The sequence below is a fragment of the Varanus komodoensis genome, unplaced genomic scaffold, assembly GCF_004798865.1.
Source record: "Varanus komodoensis strain SLA01 unplaced genomic scaffold, ASM479886v1 scaffold15, whole genome shotgun sequence".
Lineage (NCBI taxonomy): Eukaryota > Metazoa > Chordata > Lepidosauria > Squamata > Varanidae > Varanus > Varanus komodoensis.
Genome location: NW_025335440.1, coordinates 11,016,824 through 11,037,141, shown reverse-complemented (window position 1 = coordinate 11,037,141; position 20,318 = coordinate 11,016,824). Strand labels below are relative to the sequence as shown.

At 46.9% G+C, this 20,318-nt stretch overlaps 1 protein-coding gene across 3 annotated transcripts in view; it reads left to right on the top strand.

Annotated features, from left to right (window-relative positions):
* Positions 1-20,318, top strand: part of PRKAG2 (protein kinase AMP-activated non-catalytic subunit gamma 2) — a 240,642-nt gene that overhangs the window by 87,288 nt on the left and 133,036 nt on the right. Inside the window, exon 1 of one of the 3 annotated variants that reach the window (XM_044424713.1) lies at positions 12,651-13,302. The exons of the other annotated variants lie outside the window; for them this stretch is intronic. Coding sequence (XP_044280648.1) covers positions 13,209-13,302 — 94 coding nt within the window. The 5' untranslated portion in view covers positions 12,651-13,208. Of the gene's footprint in view, positions 1-12,650; positions 13,303-20,318 lie in introns of those variants that run through there. 3 annotated transcript variants of the gene reach the window in all.

Sequence of the window (20,318 nt, the reverse complement as noted above, 5' to 3'; positions counted from 1 at the left end):
GAGACATTTATTCCTCCAAGCTTCACTCCTTTCTTGGATTCTATCCCACCATTCCTTATGTTCTGCATGCAGATTGAACAGACAGGGAGATAAAATGCATCTTTGTCTGACACCTTTGCTTATGGGAAACCGTTCTGTTTGTCTATATTCTGTCCCAACTACAGCCTCTGCCTGTCAACCATACAGGTTATGCCTCAGGACAGTCAAGTGCTGAAGCACGCCCTTTTCTTTGAGGACCATCTATAGCTTCTCATGATCCACACATTCAGAGGCTTTGCTGTAACCTATAAAGCACAGACTGATATTTTTCTGAAATTCTTCAGTGTGCTCCAGTAGCCACCATATTTTCTATTTAACCGGAGCAGGTCTCACTTTGCTTTCTAATATTGCAGGCTCTTCTTCACAGGATTCTACTTCAAAGAAATCTGGCATCCTTTCATCGCATATGTATAGTTCTTCTGTATATTCTTTCCACCTTCTCTTTATTTTCTCCTGGTCAGGTGGTATGTTCCCTTGTTTGTCTTTTAGCACTCCTTCTCTAGGTTTGAATTTCGATCTGGATTGCTTGGATCTTCTGGAAGCAACTTTTCCCCTCTCTTTTGTTGCTCTCTTCTATTTCTTTGCACTGATCATTGTAATAGTTCTTTTTGTCTTGATAATCGCTGAAAAGTTGCATTCAGGATTCTGTCCCTATTTCTGTCATCTTTTGCTTTTGCTTCTCACCTGCCTTTTGCAACTGTGAACATTTCTTCTGTCATCCATAGAGGCATTTTCTTTCTTGTTGCTACAGGAATTGTCTTTTGGCATTTTTCCCAAATAATGTCTCTGCTTTTAGTCCATTATTCTTCTTGCTCACAGTCCATTATTCTTCTTGCTCACAGTCAGTTATGTTGAGTAGTGGAAATCTGTGCTTTATGTGGACTTAAATTCTTCAGGGATGTTACTTAAATTATATTTTGGCACTGTGTTTTGTGGGTAATCTTTTTAGCTTGACTTTGATTTTTGAGATTAAGAGCTGACAGTCATGACCACAGTTTGCTGCTGGTCTTGTGTTGGCAGCAAGAATACCACTTCTCCACCTTCTGTTTCCAATTACACAATCTTTTTGATTTTTGTGTGAATTCCATGTCTGAGCAGTTGCTTGAAGTATGTGTTTGCAATGAACTGGTTCTCCTGCTTCATTTTTTTTTTTTTACCCCAGACCAAATTTTCCTACATCATTTGATCCTGCTTTGTTTCCTACTTTTGCATTCCAGTCACCTAGGATTAGCAGTATCTCTTGTTTTGGAGATATTTAGTTCCCCCTTTTTAAATGCAATCACTTTCAAACTAGTTTAAGGATGCTACTTTTCTGCAGCATCTCCCAGTCTTATTCATGGAATTTTGGGGCTCTGGTCATTTTTAGCTATTTGTGATTCTTCTGCATTTTCTTAGTACTTTTTCCTTCCTTTTCCTTAATGCAGAAGAAAAAGATGGAACGGCTATGCAATGCCTTCCGTTTGCCACGACTAGGAATCCTCCATTGGAAGGCACTCTAATTCTGTATCATAGATACAGCTCAGCTCACATTGCCCTTCTGCTTTTAAAAGACTCCAGATAACTTGCCATGAGTATAGAAAACTGAAGATTGTTATGCTTCTTTATTCTTTGGTCTTCTGATACTATATAGTACAGGCTTCCCAAACTGGTGCGTTGAGTTGCATCCCCTGCTTCACTGGGGCTGGGAATTATAGTCTGACAGTTCTGGAAGACACTGTTTTTTGAAGGCTGCTGTGAACCAGCACTGTCTCTCTCAGCCTTCACCTGTTAAATGTAGGGATGAATCAAAGAATAAAGCATGGAGCAAGTGTGCCTGTTTATGTTTTTGAAGATGCAGGTTTTAATATTTATGTGAGAGTCACACGCTTGCAATAAATCTGGCTGCCAGAGACACGCTGGGCCTTCTGCAGGCTGCCAAGGTGGTGCCAGTGGTGCTTCTTCCTGTGTATTAACTGCAGTTCAAGAGTACAGAATGTTCCCATTCCCCAAACTGCCAAAGACACTACAACTTATTCCCCTGCATCCAGGCTGTGACTCTCCGTTGCTCCTGTCACAGCATTCAGTGCAACCAGCAGTGACAGCTTTTCAGCAGCGGATTGTGATGCCTTTAATCCCACTTTTCAGAGTAGGTAATCCCCAGTCCAGAACTGGTTGAAGAGCCAAAGAGAAAATAAGATGCCTTGCTCAGAAGTGGGTTGGAAGATGCACTTTGTGAGCTTAGAGATAATTATAGCTTCTGACTAGCCTTTGCCTGTATACATTTTAATGTAATTTGGCAGCTGATGTAGAATTCCTATAGCAGGCAAATGGTTACCTCCAGTCTGAGCATTCTGTGGTTCCATTCCCATGGCTGTGACCTGGCTCAGCAATCAGGGCTGGTTCGAAATTCGAGGGGGCCCCGCGCAAGGCCTCCTTTGGTGACCCTTGCTCTCACCTGGCTGCCGTGGTAGCACTTCGAACAGCCCTGCAGGCAAGATTTAGATCAAGTTTCCCAGAATGCAATGTCCAGGGTGATGCAATGTCAGGGGGATTGTGGGAAGTTGCAGTGGTGGTGCTATTAGGAATGCCATGCCAGAAAGGACAGGCCTCAGCAGAAAGTCCTAGCAACTGTCCTAAGAGGTCTTCTGCGGGTGAATTAACAATATAACAATACCAATAGTGAGGAGGAGGAGGAGGATGGTGGTGGCAACAGTGATGATAAAATAAAATCCAGTTTAGGGCTTGGGCTCAGTGATCTGTGGACTGGAAACCTACCAGTTAAGATTCCTACAATGTGTTGTGCATGGCAGTACCTCTGCAGACAGTCCAAGAACTCCTGTAATTAGAAAATATGATGGAAAGTACATGGACCGGAATCAAGTATTACCTTTGAGAGTGAGAATGGCAGCTTTGGGCACTCGTTCTCAAGGACTGCAGGCTGGACTTCAGAAGAGCCTGAATTGGAAAGTGGAACAGAATGGGAGGGAGCTAGAGTGGAAGGCTGGGGCCAAAGCAGGGAGATGGAGGTTATCCCAAGGGCCAGGCTCCCCAGACGTGTAGGCAGCCCATGGGAATATTCACGACACGCAGCAGGGGAGAGGGGTCCCTGAACATGGGAGTTTCTCAGGTGAAGGCTGGGCGGCCCTGGCTCTTGACTCCATGATGCGGCGTCAGCAGAGGAGGGTGGCCAGTTAGAGGATCGGTGCACGGGAAGAACTGCCCGCTTCCAGAAGGCCCTACCCAAAGGGATGGGGCCCAGGCATGTTCATAAGGAGAGTTTCTGCAGGTGAATACTAGATTGGGTTCAACAAATGGCTCTGTGTATGCTCAGAGGTTCATTCTGGGCGATTTGTACTTGGGAGCGATAAAGAACTTTTGCAAGGAAAACAGTCTGTGGCTTTTGACTGCTTGAAGGAGGAACCTCAGATCATGACAGTTGCCCTCATATAATATCAGCGTTGCACCATCTTTGCTGGCTTCCAGCTCATTTCTGGACCCCATTGAACGAGTTGGCTTTGCTCCATAAACCCCCACGTTACTCGGGAGAGGGGGGGTCACAGCATCTGAAGGACCACCTCTTCCCAAGCGTTTCTAGTGCTCTCTCAGTTGCTCGACCAGAAGCTCTGCTCTGAATCCTCCTACATACTGAGATCCAACTGGTGGCTCAGTCACAACTGTGGAAAACCCTTCCAGGAGAGAGCCTTGGGATGCTGTTAATATTTAGCATTCACTAAAAGACCTTTGGGGACTGCAGGTGGCGCAGTGGTTTAAACCGCTGTGCTGCTGGGCTGGTTGATCGAAAGGTTGCTGGTTTGAATCTGCGCAACGGGGTGAGTTCCCGTTGCTCCGTCCCAGCTCCTGCCAACCTTGCAGTTCGAAAGCATGCAAATTGAAGTAGAAAAAAAGGTACCACTTCGTTGGGCAGGTAACAGCGTTCTGTGCACTTCGGTGTTTAGGCATGCTGGCCACATGAGCACGGAGACTGTCTGTGGACAAACGCTGGCTCCCTCGGCTGGGAAACGGAGATGAGCACCGCCCCCTAGAGTCAGGCATGACTGGACTTAATGTCAAGGGGAAACCTTTACCTTTACCTTTTAAAAGATCTTTCTGCCCTCTTGGACCTTTTAGCTTGCTTTATACTTGGACTGTTGGAATATTAGAGGACCTGAATGATCACGGAAGCTAACTGCCTGCCTATATTGACTGAATCCAATCTCTCCTTTTCTCTCCCCTCCCCTTGTCTCCTGCCATAATTCTTGGTGTTGCCATTTCAACCTTAAAGTAACCCCTCCACACACACAGAGACACAAACTCTGGGCAAGGTTGACACAATAATTTTTTGTTACCCAAGAGGGTAAAGAGAACATTCTGTTTGTGTGGGGATTGTATTCATAACATACTGCCATTTTTCTATGGGAGGCAGCTGAAATGTTGTTGCTGTTTAGTATTAGACTGAAAAATTTCAGTCGCCTCTTTCAGAAAAGCACTCAGGGTGGTGCCCAAAATTAAAACTGCATGATGTAAAGCAAGCACAACACCAATACAATAACATCGAGGGGGGAAAAACATTCAGGCTCCCAAAGCACAGATACCCATAATATTTGGGATATAAATATAATGAAAATGATTTCCCCGCCCCCAAGTAAATCTTTTATTCTGTCTGAAACTGCATAAGTAAGGGACTTTTCCGTCAGTGATGCCTGAGTTCTCTGTCCAAGGATGTCGTGATGGCCGCCAGTTGGAGGGCCTTCACAGGGCCTTGGCCAAACCCATGGAAGAGAAAGGCCCCCTCCAGTTTCCGGGAGAGTGACCAGGAGTCTGGAGCAGCGCGGCATCTGCCCTGCTCAGTGATCGCCGCTCCGGTCGGGGAAGAAGGCTGAGAACGTGCCGGGAGTAACTGCCCCGTGCCCCATCGTCTGTCTCCTGGCACATTTCCCTTCGGATCACAAGGAAAGGAGATGGCACAGCACTGCTGAGGTCACAGAGGCGCCAGGCGTAGAACAGCACTGGCCAAAGCGTCTGGAGGGGGACCAGTGGCTTCCCTGGGAGCAGAGTCACTGGGTGTGCAGGCTGCTGGGACACGTGTGGAAGGGGCAGCAGCGGCTCTCCTCTCGCCTTGCCGTCCCAGGCTGTGCATGCCCGACTCCCGTTGTCAGGCCAGCTCTTGCAGGGACTCTTCCTCCCAGCACGCTTGTTGGGAGGGCCTCAGCCCCTTCCTTCTTGTATCCTTCTGACGGACTTCTGGGAAATGGTTGCCTCCGAATACATCTGTGTAGGCCTCTTCTTGAAGATGCGGTGGGGTTGGGCTCTGAGTTGTCAGTCCCCAGGCAACCCAGACGCCCCGGCTTGGATGTCACGGTAAGCAGTGCAGGGAGGGCATATGCCGTGGTTGCTTACTGAGGTGGGAACACAGAGAGGAAGCAGCGTGCAGGGCAAGCTCCCAGGGTGCCTGAAGGACCCATGGTTAAAAAGCCCGTTTGCTGGTGACGTGTGAACCAGGTCAGTGACTTCTTCATCAGTGGGAGATACTTGGTGACATAACAGACTTAGTGGCATAAATATTTATAATTACATTCATATCCCACTTTCCCCTAGGAGCTCAAGTTGGAGTACTTGATATGTGGGCAAGTATGACACACACACACCCTTAATTTTACACTGGCTCAAGGTCACCCTGTGATCTTCATGACTGAGTTAGTAATCTGAACCACTCTTTTTTCAGTTGCAGTCCACAACTCTAAGCACTATGCCACACTGTTTCTCTCAGGCCCTGTGTTGCCATCAGTTGAGAAAACCATAACTTTTCATATTTAAGGTCAGCCTGTTGTGCTCAGCTTTAAATTCTAGTTTGAGGCTTCCTAGTAGCTCAGTAAAGCTGGGACTATTGCCTTCCTGGTATCTCCTCTACCCTTAACAGTGTGGAAGTCGGGATTCCAACCAGCTTTCCTCAGCTCCCCAGACACGACCGGCAGGCTCTGCTGCTGAAATTCCTCTTCTACCCAAGTGCCGAAGTGGCAAGGGTTTAGTCCTTGATCTCCAGCCAGGTTTGGGTATGTATGCATCCCAGAACTTAGTCTAAGCTTTGGTTCCCTTCACATGCTACAGTCCCTGCATGTTGCACTTCGAGGGGAGACCCTCGACTGCAGCAACATGTGCAAATAACGGGAAGCAGATTTCAGCAGGAGTGTTGTCCTGGGAGGGAAAGAGAGACCTGCCGCTCGGTATGGGATCTGCATTAGTCATGGATAAATACAGCTGGTGGATCCCAGGCCTGGTTGGGTTGTGATTACCTAAATATATACTTAATTTCTGCCGGACAAATAATCCCCCTGACAGTGATATTTAGAGGATTACTCGTTTGCGTCATGTTATGATTAAATAATTTGGCCGCCTCAAAACCCAGGTCACTTTTCAAAAAGCAAGATGCAGCTCTCTGAGAACACCCAGGGTTCTGAGACAGATTTTGGATGTTTCTTGAAGGTACCACTTTGTTCTCAGGGGGCTTTAGCAGGTGCATTTGGAATGACCTCATAAAAACACGCACACACAAATAGACACGTTTCTTGGGCATGGTAAAGCGTAGCATATCAGGGAGAGTGGTGCTCAGTCTACTCTCGTGTATGTTTAGTCAGAAGTTTGTATCAGTGGATTCAGTAGGATTTAAGGCTGCGTTCGTCTGGGCACTTTCCCTGGAATACACCTCCTGTAACAGGGTGGGATTCACCTCTGCATCAACGTGCGTAGGAAGACTTTGTTGTTGTCACAGTACGAATGGGAATTCATAATGACCAAACTGTTGGAATACCTTCCTTTGGAAGAAGTGCAAATGTGCTTTAGGTTATTCACTGAACTCTTGTTTGGGATTTGGATTGTAAGCCTCCTCCCTTCTAGTCATCATGGTGATGTGATCCCTGTGTTTTCAGATCAGCTCCTGAAAAAGAAGCAAAGCGGTCCAAAAGGTTATTTCCTTGTCATATTCATGCTATAAGCCACAGTATGGAAGAGTCTCATTAAGGATCCAATTTTCTGCATACACATAGGATGGAAAAAATTGATGGAAAAAAGGTCGACAACTCCCAGTGTGCCCCAGGTTGGCCTCTTTTTCTGGCTAAACATGTCCAGCATTACACCTGAAGTTGTTATCTTGGGAAACCCAGATCTTTAACTTCTCCCCTGCAACAACCTGTTCAAGTTTGTTTTGGTCTTTGCTTCCCATGCGAGGGAAAAAAAAAACCCAGATTGAGATCCAATATACATCTTTCTGACTGCTAAACTATTTTCTCTGCAGCTTGTCAAAACTGCTCAGAATGGCCTCTGCAGAACCAACCCAAGTACCATGATCTGCCTTGACAGTGGAATGGAAAATCAGAATAACCAGGCATCGTACCATTAGAATCTAGCAATTCATCAGTGCTCTCTTACATTTTTTTGCCTTTGCTGACCCTGCCCATTTTTTATGTTTCTAACAGTATGATTGTTCTGACCCTTTTGACCACTTTGTGTGAATAAGCGTACAGCATTATTTCTTTATCTTTCTTTGTTCCTAAGCCCAAATGGCCCTGTGCTTCCCTTTAATTATCTTGTTCTTGGGGACATGAGAACAGAAATGCACGGCTGCTAGGCTTCTACACCTCCCATGGCGTTAGGAATTTATTGACCTTGATCCAAACCCAAAACACATTTCCTGGGAAATGAGCCTTGCTGAGTTCAACACGACCGCCTGCTGCTTGTGAGGGTACTTAGGATGGAAGGGCAGATCGTATTCTGTCCTGGAGGAATTGTCGCTGGCATCAGTTGACTGTCCCAGGATATTGCTGCAGAAGGAAGGAAAGGCTCTCGTCTGACATTCGAGCCAGTATTTGCAAATTAAGTTCGGCGTACTGGGGCCCATCAGCTGTTCTCCAGAAAACAATCAGTGCATATATTATGTTTTGATGCTATTGGCATCGGCTGCTTCCTTGTCCTTTTAAATATGTATTTCATTCCTACAGCTAAGCATTGGCTTTCCACATGCAAACACTGGATCAACATCCATATGTCATTCTGTAGCTTTCATTCAAAATATCAGTTGCCATATTCTTTTAGAAAGGTGCATTCTAGAAATGCACCGTCAGTGCAACTTAAACTCCAAATTAACACAGAATATTTATATGCTGTGTGGGGCACTCTAAGAATTTAAGGCTCTTTTCCTGTCTAGAGCTGCAGGGATTGCAGCTTGAATCACGTTTTTGTGGCTTCTTTAAAATGGATGAAGGCTCCAATCTTAAATACATTCACTTGGGAGTCAATCCCATAGAACTCAATTAGTTTTCCTTCCAAGTAGATACGAGTAAGATCCTGCTGCAAATGAGAGCATTTGCCCATATATACTCCAAACTCTTTTCAACCAACCATGACTATCAATGGTTCACAAGACTTTTTCTGCTTAGGAGTCACTTCTATAACGAACAGAGAAAGTGTTTCTGGTTTATTGTTTGGCGCTGTATCATTGATGTCACCAAACAGTAAGTCGATTGCATTCTCCCTGTGGATGCTTCACCTTGTAATTGAGTGACACCCTCTCTTGTTCAGGTGGGTACGCTCGAGCGGCCCCCCCCCCCTTCTTTCTGGCTCAGCTGCCTTTTGCTAGCAAAGCAAGCAGAGGCTCTTCGCCTGTGTGAGCAGCCCTGCCTTGGGAAGCTCCATTCTGCTGCTGCTGCACTCTGCCAAGGGAAATTGAGCGATGAGAACTGAAGTTCTGTTTCAGGTGCATAGGAGAAAAAACCCTGCACATGCCTGCCTCAGAAGAGAACGGGCTTCTGTGAAGGGGAGCCTAAGTGCCACGATTTCAGGAATAGCAGGTGCGTAGACTCTCTTGTACCCTTGAACCGTGGCCACCTCTTCACTCTCCTACTTCTCCTTTGGCATAAGTCTGGGCAATAAGGTCCGGGGGCTTGTGTCAGCCGTTTTTCCTTTAATGGCTCTCTACCAGTTGCTGGGGCACTAGGGCAGTGGGGAGCTCTCCCCCTTGTGGGACCCTGTGGGCAGCTGGTTGGTCACTGCATGAACCCAGTGAAATGAAATGAATGCAAATGTTGTTGTTCTGTGGAGTCACCTCTCACTTCTGGTGACCCTGTGAAGGAAAGCACTCGGAAATGCTCCGTCCTTGAGCATCTAGCTCAGTTCTTGTAAACAAAGCTGTGGCTTCCATCATGGTGTTGATCCACCCTGTACTTGGACTTCTGCCTTTGACTTCTGCTACCATGATTGCCTTGTCCAGTGAGCCTGGCCTTCGCATGATGCTCCCCGGGCAAGTTCTGGCTTGATTTGATCCAGGACCCACCTGCTCATGTCTCCTGCAGCACCGTGCTTCAGGCGCATCCAGTTTCTTCCCCTCGGCTGTCTTCCCTGTTCTGCTTTCCCGCCCACATATGGAGATCGGGAAGGCCATCTTGTAGACTCTCTTCTTCGCCTTGATCTCCACTGAAATGTCTTTACACATGATGATCTTGCCTAGTCCCATCCCTGCATCACATCCTTGGCTGCAGTGCTAATTAGCAGAACATAATCCCTAACAAAGCAGTCCTCTCCTGAAAGTGTTGTTTCGTCTTTTTGCTGCTGTTTTCACATTATTTCTGCCATGTGTCCCATGCAGAGCTTAAAGGACACATCAGTCTGAAAGCTAGAGAAGAAATTTTCCTCCAGCTGGAGCATAATATCAATATCAACTTCTGCTCTACCAAGACACAACTAAGTGTACTGCCATCTTGTGACTAAAATAGATAATGACTAGGGTTGGGTGCGTATTTCCATTTTTCCATTGCTAAATTTGTTCTTAGCAGATAGTCATGCTAGGGAAAAATCACAGGCAGAAGAAAAGCATGCATATATATGTATGTATATGAGTATTATTTAAATTTGCATGTGCACAAATATGCATCAAAATTATTGATAACTGTCAATACTTTTAAAGAAATTCATGCTTCTCTCTTTTCCTCATTGATTTTGTGGGAATGTGTAACTTCATTTACATTCAAAATGATTTCAGAAAGCCAGTATCATGTAGTTGTTAGTGTGTTGGCCTGGGACTTGATTTTAGTCCTCCCTCAGCCCTGAAACTCACTGACTTTGAGCCAGTAACAGAGCCTAACCCATCTCACAGGGTTGTTATTGCAAGGAAAAAATGTAGAGGGGAAATTTGTAAGTTGTCTTGGCTCCTTGCAACAGGAATAAAGTCGGGCTATAAATGCAGTGTGTTGATAATTCTGGCAGCAAATCATGTTCTGGTTTGCATTTGGCCTTGGAAGTGCGAATTTGGTACATTCACATAGAATTGTGAACCTGACACTTTTCTCACACATTTTAATAACTGCCTCTCTTCCCCAGCCCAGCCCAGCCCATGTCCTCTGGAATTCCCATTGTCCTCAGCCAGCAAAGAAGCCACCTGGAGGACATCCAGTTGGGGGCAGGCTTTTATTCGGCCAGTTAATTCTTTCATCTGTGAATCTGGATAAATTGCCCGCACCTTTAGTATAAAATCAAGCCCTCTGTTTAAGTGTCTGAAGACAGGTGCCCTCAGTCTGCACTCTCCCTCTCCAATAGCAGGTCTGTTTTGGCCACAATCCAGGCAAGTAAGCATTTTAAGTCCCACTGGTTTTAGTGGGAAAGGCCTAGGCCCAAAGGACTTATTTTTATTTATTTTATTTTTGGATTTATATCCTGCTTTTTTCCTACAAAGGGCTCAAGGCAGCTTCCATCTCCTTCTCCATCTTATCCCCACAACAACAACCCTGTGAGGAAGGTTGGGCTGAGAGTCTGTGACTGGCCCAAAGTCACCCAGATGGCCCCATGGCCGAGCGGGGACTAGAACCCAGATCGTCTGAGTCCCAGTCCCGTGCTCTTAACCACTGCGCCACACTGGCTGTTGTGGTGACTTGTGCTACGGCTGCTGCAAAACCTCTGCTATGAACAACAGCTCCTCACTTCTTCCCACACTTCGTAAGGTTTAGTAACGAAGGATATGAGGTCCTCCTGTCAGAAGTTTCTCCACCCTCAGAATAGCCAGCAATGAAGTATAACACGGGGGAAGCAGCACAGTGCTGTCCCCGCAGCCCATGCGGTGTGGCTTTGTTCTTAAACCCCCATGTTGAGGCTGTCCAAACGAGGGCAGTCGGACTTCTGCGAGTGGCACAGCGCAGTCGGAGTTGGAGCGGCAGCTGAACCATGGAAGCAGTTACGGTCTCCAGAGGCAGGCAAGCAGGCAGCCGGGTTCCCAGAGGGCAAGGCATGGCAGCGTGCAGCACCTTCTCCATCTGTCAGATTATGTGGACGGAGACATGGCTGCAGCAGTAGTTATTTATATAGGACCAGCCAGCCCCCTGTTGGCTGCCCGGATCAGTGGGTCTGCTGCTCTGATAAACTGCAGTACTGCTTATGGCCACTAGGCTGGTGGCACTGTGGAGCAACAAAAGTCAGGCCGATAGCTCGCTTTGGCTGAGCGCAAAAGGTCAGATTCCCAGGAAACCCTGTCTGAGGACCCTCTGAGTTGCTTTTCTGGTTATGTGGCTTCAGAAGCCTGCTTATCCTGGCGGGCGAGGGGGATATTTATTTATTTATTTGTTTAAAGCTTTGATAGACCATCACATTACTAGCATCTTGGGGCGATTTACAACAAGCACAGGTAAAAATGGCACAGTAGCAATTCACAATAAAATCACAATTAAAGCCAGTTACTTGTGAGATCAGCAGCCTTTGCTAGACACCTGCTTCTTCTGCACTCCCCATCACCCGGGCTGCAGTGGTCTTTTTCTGCTCTAAAGCAGGCTGTGGGCTAGTGTGGCATGCATTTATGCATTTCTATGCAACAGGTAAGTCTGAGCTTTAGGTAAGCCCTGACTAATCCCCATTCTCCCCAAATCTGCAGTGTGAGAACAGTGCTACCGGCTTGTCTTGCCCGTAAATGATTACTGGAGCAATGTCTGTGATACCCTTTGCTGAAACGGGCATTGGAGTGTGAGTTGTTTTGCAAATAACAAAAGCTTGTACAGCAACACACATGAGATGTCTTTGTAAATAACACAGCTGCTTACAGACCTTTGCCATGTGAGTTTTGCTTGATTGATTGATCGATTGATTGATTTTTAATTACAGTCCGTAAAAACTCCATTCATGGAGAAGAAAACAGATCTGGGCTCTGCATTACAAGTTTGCTTTTCAAAGTTTGAACATCGGGAATTATTGTATTGTCATATATGAATATCAATATTCTAGCTGTTTGCCCCTAAACTGCTGTTTGGAAACATTCAGCTGTGTACTCACAATATGTCAGATGCGTGTTCCCGTATACCTGGAAAGGGAACTTAAAAATCTAGCGTCTGCCCTCTCTCTGCACATTTCTAAAATCTGGTGTATCACGCAGCTGCCAGCCCCCTCATTCCCCATAACTGATTTCTGCTCAGTCCTAGAGCGGGTTGGCAGGTTATCAGCAAACCGGCCTCCTAAAGACCTAGGAGACATGAATCAAAATAGTTGTGTGATGTCATAATGAAAATCTGCTCTGGCCAATTGGTGCCAGGAATTGTCTGTGCTGGGTGGTTTCCTTTTACAGTCTTTTTTAAAGAGACATCACGCCAAACTGCACATCACAATTACCTTCAGGAGATCTCGTGCCTACATTGCTTATCCGGTGTTTTATTTAAAAAGGGGCAAACGGCTTATCATCCAGGCACAACCCTTTCCGATAGAAGCCGATCTGCTGGGTGAAATTCTGCTTTGGCCTCCGCAGCTGCTGCTGCTGCGTTCAACTCCTTAAGGCTATAAGTGCTGCTGTCGCGAGTTGGACAGGAGGGCTCGCTCGCTCCCAAGAGCCACAGATGTTGGCAAAGTTGCTGGTTACTGTGCATTAGGAATGTCTGATATGCAAGCTGCTCTCACGGCAAAGTTTCATTTCTAAGACACAGGCGATCGAGGAATCAAACGTCTAGAATTGGAGGTTTGGCTTTGCTAGACGCGTACCTGCCGCCACGCTTCCTTTTTCTTTCCTCTTGGATTTTCATTTATTTCTTTTGGTTGCTCGGACTCCCCACCACCCTGTGTTGACAAGTGCGGCTGGCGTGTTTCCCCCTGCCCTCTACTGCACCTGAGGAAAGCGTTTGCTCCGGGATACAGGAGCATGACTGACGGCTGCTGGTGCTGGCCCCTGCTGTAAGCCCATGAAGCGATTTGGCAGTCTGAGAGGCAGCAAGAAGCGAAAGGAGCAAGGCAGGAGCTCTGAGAGGCGCAAATCTGAGCCCCATGGCCTTTTAGGTAGGCAAATTCCCCCTGAAAGCCCTAGAAGGTGGCACATTTGGATAGCGGTCGGGAAATAGCGCGCAACTTGGTTCTTTGTGGATGCGATGGTTTACGTCTGCGGTGGGTGCTTGTGAAATGGTAATGCTTGGATAACATTTTGTGCCTGGCAAAAAGAGAATTAAGCTGCTCTCTGCATGGCTTTCAAGCCAATAGGTACAATTCCCGCCTCCTTCCCAACTCTTAAAATAGGCATAAATTGTCCAAAATTGCTTTGCAGCATTTCAGATACGTATGTTAAATTATGTTCTTTGAGTCGGTTGATTATCAGTTTCAGTTTAGAATTAAGATGCATAAAGTGGGCAAAAAGCCAGGATTTTCACAGGAATTTAAAAATTCTTGGAAGCGTAAGGCACATAATGCTTTTCTTTAAGCCAGGGCTGTAGAAGAAGTTCTTTGTGGACTCAGTGATTTGATACTGGCTGACCCTTTTAAAAGCTTCTTCCTGTTTTGCAATAATGGGGTGTCTGTTTTATAAGCTGACTTGAGGACCGATACCAGGATTGTAATAGGGAGCACAACAACATGCAGAAAGATTGTCACTAGGTCTAAATTCCCATGCTTGTCTGCCACAATCCTGTTGAAATGCTCCATGTTGATGCTATGAGCAGCCTAACGTTTAAAAGATAAGGGAGTCCCTGCCTGTAGGTTCACACTATAATATTCATGATACAAAAGAAAAAAGGAATGGGGAGGGAAGAGGAAAGAGGAAGAGGCAGCTGCTTTTCCCTGCCAGGTTGGTCTCTCCCTTGCTGTGGTGTTCTTGGGATGCAGCCTCCCACGGTTTTCTGGCTAATAGCGGAGGTCGGAGCGCACTTCCTATTAGATTTCACTCCCAGGATACATGTAAGGGTAGTCTCAATGATGTGGTGTATGTGAGACGTTTGCTATTACACACCTCCTTCATCCATTCCTGTGTTGTTCAACAGCTTTGCACAAATGCACTAAGCTGCACTGACGGTTGTCACAGATTCAGCAGCATGTGTTCTTGCTGCGGGTCCCAGGTGCCAGAAGTTGCGATCTTCTGGCCATTGCCTTAATCTGCACTGGGAGCCAAAAAGGTCTGTCGCCACGCTCCGTGAGGGTCACACTCTGTTGGGATGCGGGAGATCTCTTGCTGACAATTCGTGTGAAGGGGGAAACCCCCGCACTCAAGGGGAGAACTTGGAGTCTTTAGTCCTAAAGCCTCACATGTGAAGCCTTCAGAGTGAGCAATTTTCTAGACGAGTCACCCTGATTAACTGCTTAATGCCTTCAAGCCCTTCTTCGTTTGAAACCAAAGTAAATGACTGAACGTTTTCACACTGCTCTTTGCGATCTCAGCTCCCTTCCCATCTCACTAAGTATTAACTGTAGTTGTGTAAGTGCAGTTAGCTTTGGTCAAGCAACCAGTTTTGTCTTGAGTGGCAAGTGTGGTTTGGCTAAAACACCGAGCCGCAGACTGCAAATTACAATGAAAGACGTCACATGATTTTTAGCGATTGCACTTGGGAACAATATTCAGTTCTTCTAGAAACGTGTCCCAACCTGGGGCAAAGTATTCAACGTATCCTTGGAGCATAATCTTATAGCCTCCCATAACTTCTACCTGACAAGCAGCCCATGGCCACAATTCTACATGGAAAATTAAAACAAAACAAAACACAACCCTGCCACAATTTTCGGAAGATGTGCCTGTGTTTTATTGATAGGTCAGTGCCCACATCAGGGAGCTGATGATTAATGTTTTCCATCTTTCAAGTGTCATAAGTGTTACTCCTGGTATGTCTGCTATTACTTCCTTGTGCCTTGCAGAAGCTATTCCAAGATGCAAGCTCGGTTCTAGAGCACGTCAGCCAGGCCCCTTCAGCTCGCCATCAGTCCATGTGAGCGAGGGCACTTTCAGGTGGCAAGGTCCTAGCACTGGTCCTAGCATTGGAAGGCATTGCACAGGTATTCCGTGCTCAAACTGGAAAGTGGGGGGGGGGACAAGGATGATCGGGGGGGCTTGGAACAAAGCCCCGTGAAGAGAGAGTGAAAGAACTGGGCATGTTTAGCCTTGAGAAGACTCGGGGGAGATATGATAGCCCTCTCCGAGCACTTGAAAGCCTGCCACAAAGAGGAAAGACAGGATCTCTCGATCATCCCAGAGTGCAGGATACAGAAAAACAGGTTCAAATTACAGGAAGCCAGATACCAGTTAGGCATCAGGGAAATGTCCTGACTGTTAGAGCAGTATGACAATGGAACGCATGACCTGGGGAGGCTGTGGGCTCTCCCCCACAGGATGCAACTGGACAGTCATCCCAGTGGGATGGTGTCCCTTCATGCCCTTTACCAGCCAGGTTGGACCTGGTGGCCTTCTGGCCCCTCCCAGCTCAGCTATTCTATGATTCTGTACAAGTGTAGACAGAAAAATGTTTTAGCACAACTGGCTGGGGCAGGCTGGGAGCTGTCGGAAATTTTTCCCTTGCCAGAACAGGCATAGGTTTAGAAACTTTAGTGGATTTCCACAGCAAGAAAAAAGGCAAAAAGAAGCAGTGGGGAAGCATGGAAGGATATGCAGGGGAGACACTGTTGTCTGTCATGTGGACCCCTGCCATAAGACCATCTATGAATGAGGCAGGACCATCATGAAAAAGCCTAATCTGCCAGTACCTTAAGGGCTTGCACATCTAACCCTCCTGTGTCTTCGTGATGCACCATTTGAAAACCAGTGTTCTGGCCTTTGTAAAGTCTGTGTTGTCATTCAGGGGGAGAGTAGGACGGAACTTGCAGTCGACATGCGGGATTTGCGATGATCCCCCAGGTAGCTAAAACCCAGTGGGTACCAGGGTTACCCACGCCAGCCTGGAAAAGAACCGCACTTCATTTCCTACAAAATAGCTTAATGCACCAAGAGGTCCTTGCAGTTTGAAACCTCCTCCCACTTTGCCCTGACTTTGTACAGCGACATCTGAAGCAACCTGCACAACATTTTGAGACCACGAGAACCTTTGCTGCTCCTGTTATCTCGCTGGTGGCACATCCAGCGGTGCGCTGACCGCAAGAGAAGGTCCTAAGCCACCTCCTTCGTTTGGGTCTGTGCGCCATCTCTACTCCCTGTGTCCCATCGGCCTCCTGAGTCAAGGGCTACAGGTCCCTTTCCAGCCAAGGTTCAGCTCCTGATCACAGGATTGGGAAATTGATGTTTTTAAGACCAGTCCCATTCACAGAGAGAAGCTTGCGAGCAGCGGTGTTGTTTACATTTCTGTCCTCCTCTCTCCCAGCCCTCTTTCTCGCATCTCTCTCTGCGTGTGCCTGTAAAGATGCCGCACGACTTTGCTGTAAGATGAGCTGGATCTAGCCCTGCCGAGCACTTGACAAACGGCACGGATGGAATTCCATTTCAGTTTCTAGGCTTTCGGGACTGTTTTATTATGATGTTTTATGACTGCATTGTATTATATGGTATCAAAATGTGTGTTTGTTCACGTGTGTTTTTACGCCTCTTGTATACCACCTTGATTTCTTAGGATAATGGGATAAAAATATGTTAAACAAACAAAAAATAGTTTTTTAAACATTTTAAAATCAAACAACTCAAACTAGTTTGAAAACCATGCCTTGGAACCTTGAATATAGGAGCCTGCCTTGTATGTATTCAGATCATGTGTCTGTCCAGATAATTGTATAGATACTTGACCTTCTACCTGCTCTTCACTAAAGACACCAGGAATTGAATCCGGGACCTTCTGCACATGAAGCTCGTGCTCCATCGCTGAGCTGCATCCCCTCCTCAAAGCCCTTTCTGCTGAGGTGGGTTTAGGCTCGCAGTGCTTGCTTAGTAGTGAGCAAAAGGCACTCTGTGTTATGCGCAGAGGCCTCCTTGTGTGACTTCAGCTGCTTCAGGGCAGGGGTGTGGGCGTTCAGAAGAGATCCTGGTACTGAGATTTTGGCTCCATTGCTGACCCATTCTCCGAAAGTATTTTTGGACTAGTTCAGACGGGAAGAGTGTCAGACAAGGAGCCTGAGAGAGCGAGTCAAAGATTGAAGCACTCCAGCTGAGAGAGAGCCGCTTTTTCTTCCAGCCTCCCTGCGAGCAAGTGTAGAACCTGAGATCTAGGTTCTAGTCCCCACTTGGGTACGAAGCTTGCTGGGTGACTTTGGGCCAGTCACTCACTCTCAGCCCAGCCTACCTCACAGGGTTGTTGTAAGGATAAAATGGAGAGGAAGAGGAGGATTATGAAGCTGCCTTGAGTTTATAAATGAATCAATAATACTGGAGCCCCGGGGTCATCCAATAATGCTGAAGGGCGTGATCTTCAACAGGGTTTGCCATCTGGCCTTAAGGATGTAGCTCATAACCCTCCCAGTGCTTAATAGGGGTCTCATGTTGCAGGGGAAGATGGGTCCTGATGGGCAAGCTCCGAGGAGCCCGGTGTTCTCATTGAAGTCTACCTGATGCGGCACTGTTTGGAAACCACGGAACTGAGAGTTGCTTTTACAGGGGGAGTGGGCCGGCCTCCTGCAGACTCTTCTTGCGGCCAGTGGTTTTTTAAAGCAGCTCAGCTCCCCACCAGCCTTCCCAAGGGGGCATTATTGGGCTGTCTGTGTGTGTGTGTGTGGGTGCGTGTGTGTGTTTTGTTCCAAGCAAGATGAGAGCAACATGTCTGCCCTTTAAAGGAGACCATCTGTTCAAGGATAGGTTGAATGACACGGGGGATGTGAGGGGGAAGGAGCTCTCCTCCGATGAACTCAGTATGAGGGACTGAGAGAACCTTCTCTGCACTGAATGTTGCAGCTGTGGAAACATCTGGGGAACATCCAGTTCAGCACAGCACCAGGTGTGACAAGGCGCACCTCTTGGAGTTGACACCCACTGGCTGATACCAGTGCTGATCCGGGGGTCACCTGCACAAGCTTTGGCCCCTGAGTTGCTGGTGCTGTTTTGGTCCATTGAAGCAGCTTTTCCCTTGTGCTGCCATGAGCGCCTAGGATCAGGGAAAGCCCTGCTGTTGTGGAAGCTGGGTATGCACCTCGATTGGCTCATTGCACCCAGCTGTGGCTACCAGAGGTTTGCAAATTCTCATGCGCAAACCTTATTGTCCAGGCTTCTGTGATAGCAGCACCATGCATGGGTCCAATTTGGTATTTAGCCAATTCTGAGCTAAATTCTTACTCCTGCAGAGATAATCTTCAAAGCATGCCTGGTGAAATCTCAGAAGCCAGTCGTGGGGAAGAGTGGGAGCTTCAACAGTGGGTGGTGGTGCTTTGATGCTCTGTGTAGCTCCTTTCTCTGCTCCATGCATTAGCTGGACAAGACAACAGTGCACAACAAACAACGATATGGCTGACTTTCCTTCATATAGCATTTAGGTGTGCTTTTGCACAGTGTACCTACAGCTCTTCCTTAACTTTAGGCATCAAGCTGTCAAATCTGGTATTCAGCATTCCATGCTTTCTTTTTGGGAAGGGAGGGAGCAAGTTTCTAGTTCACGTGGTGCAAAAAGAGGCAGGAAAGAGTGCCAGTGAAGCACAGTGCTTGGGGTGTCAATTTAAGACGGGGAGATAGAGACCCCTGTCTCCCCTCAGCTGTGAAGGTCCCTGGATGGCTGTAGGCCAACTACTTTCTCTCAGTTCAACTTACCACATAGATGGGTAGAGTGGAAACTGCGTGCAGGGTCCTGAGTTCTGTGGAGAATTAGCAGGTGAAATTGTAACGGTAATGACATTTGTGGGCAGCGTCTACAGAAAGTGCCTTCTAGTGCTTGTTGCCCCTTCCTTGAACTAGAACGTGGTGATCGGATTAGGAAAACATTTGCTTCATTTATAAAGCCTACAGAAGATAGTTTTTCTTGCTGTAAGTTTTGCTCTATCTTGGTTCTTTGCAAATGGACCTGCTATGGCTAGATTTCTGCTGTGTTTTGCTTTTCTGGGCTTTGTGTTGCTTCCCTCAAAGGTTTGGCCTGGGTTGCACATAACACTGAGCTGTGGTGTGGTTTGTTGACAGCTGGCCTGTTGTGCTTCAGCCCATTCTTGCAAACAAACCATGAACAAAAGCCACAGTTCCTTGAAGTCTGGCTTGTTCAAACCATGGCGTGTTGTAGCATTTGAATCCATAACCGTGGCTAAATGTTAGCTTGTTTGCCCTGTTGTCTGCTCTGAAACAGAGGCACCTGACAAGAGCAGCCAAAAAAAGAAGTTGCTCTGACAATGGTCAGAATGGGCAGGAGAAAAACAAACCAGAAATAAGGGGGAAATCTACAGATCGTTTGCTCATTGGTAAAATGAGTCATGGCTAAAGCAACAAATACGGTTAATACGTCCGATGGCTTAGCATTCTGTATGGGTGCAACCTTGATAAGTGTGTTTTTGGCACATTCGCAGACAGACCTCTCTCTTGTGGAAACTCTTTAGCGATGGGAGTGTGTCGTGGGGCCTGACTTTCCATCAGTAGTCAGCAGTGCGGTGTGAGCAGACAGCCTCTCCACTGATACACACCTGCGGTTGTATTTGAATATGCTTTGTCGGTGGAACAGGGACTCAGTGATGTCGCTTGCAGCAGTGCCTGTGAGTCCTTTTGTTCATTAGCCACCCCTCGTTGAGCCCGCTGAGTTGACAGCCATTCCAGAAAATAAGGACCAGTCGCTGATCGATAGCAATTACGGAAGACTCTGGGGCCTGGAGGAGGCTGGAAAGATTTGGGGCAGCTGGTTGTAATTTGAAAGGAAAAGGTTGTTGGAATGCCATGGTGAGTGTGATACCTGTTCTTTCTAGGATTTGGTTTCAGAGATCCTGGTTTCCTATCTTCCCTGCTACTTGTCTGAAACTTTACTGTTCTCTCAGTGTGTTTTGAATGTCACGAATACTTCTAGAGCAGCAAAACTCTTGCCCGATCCTTAGTTTCTGTGCTGAGGCTTTATCACTCAAATAAAGCCCTGGGCCATGGCATAAACCTGGATTCCCCCTAAAATTATATGCCAAAGGAAAAGCCTACGGAGTGTACACACTGC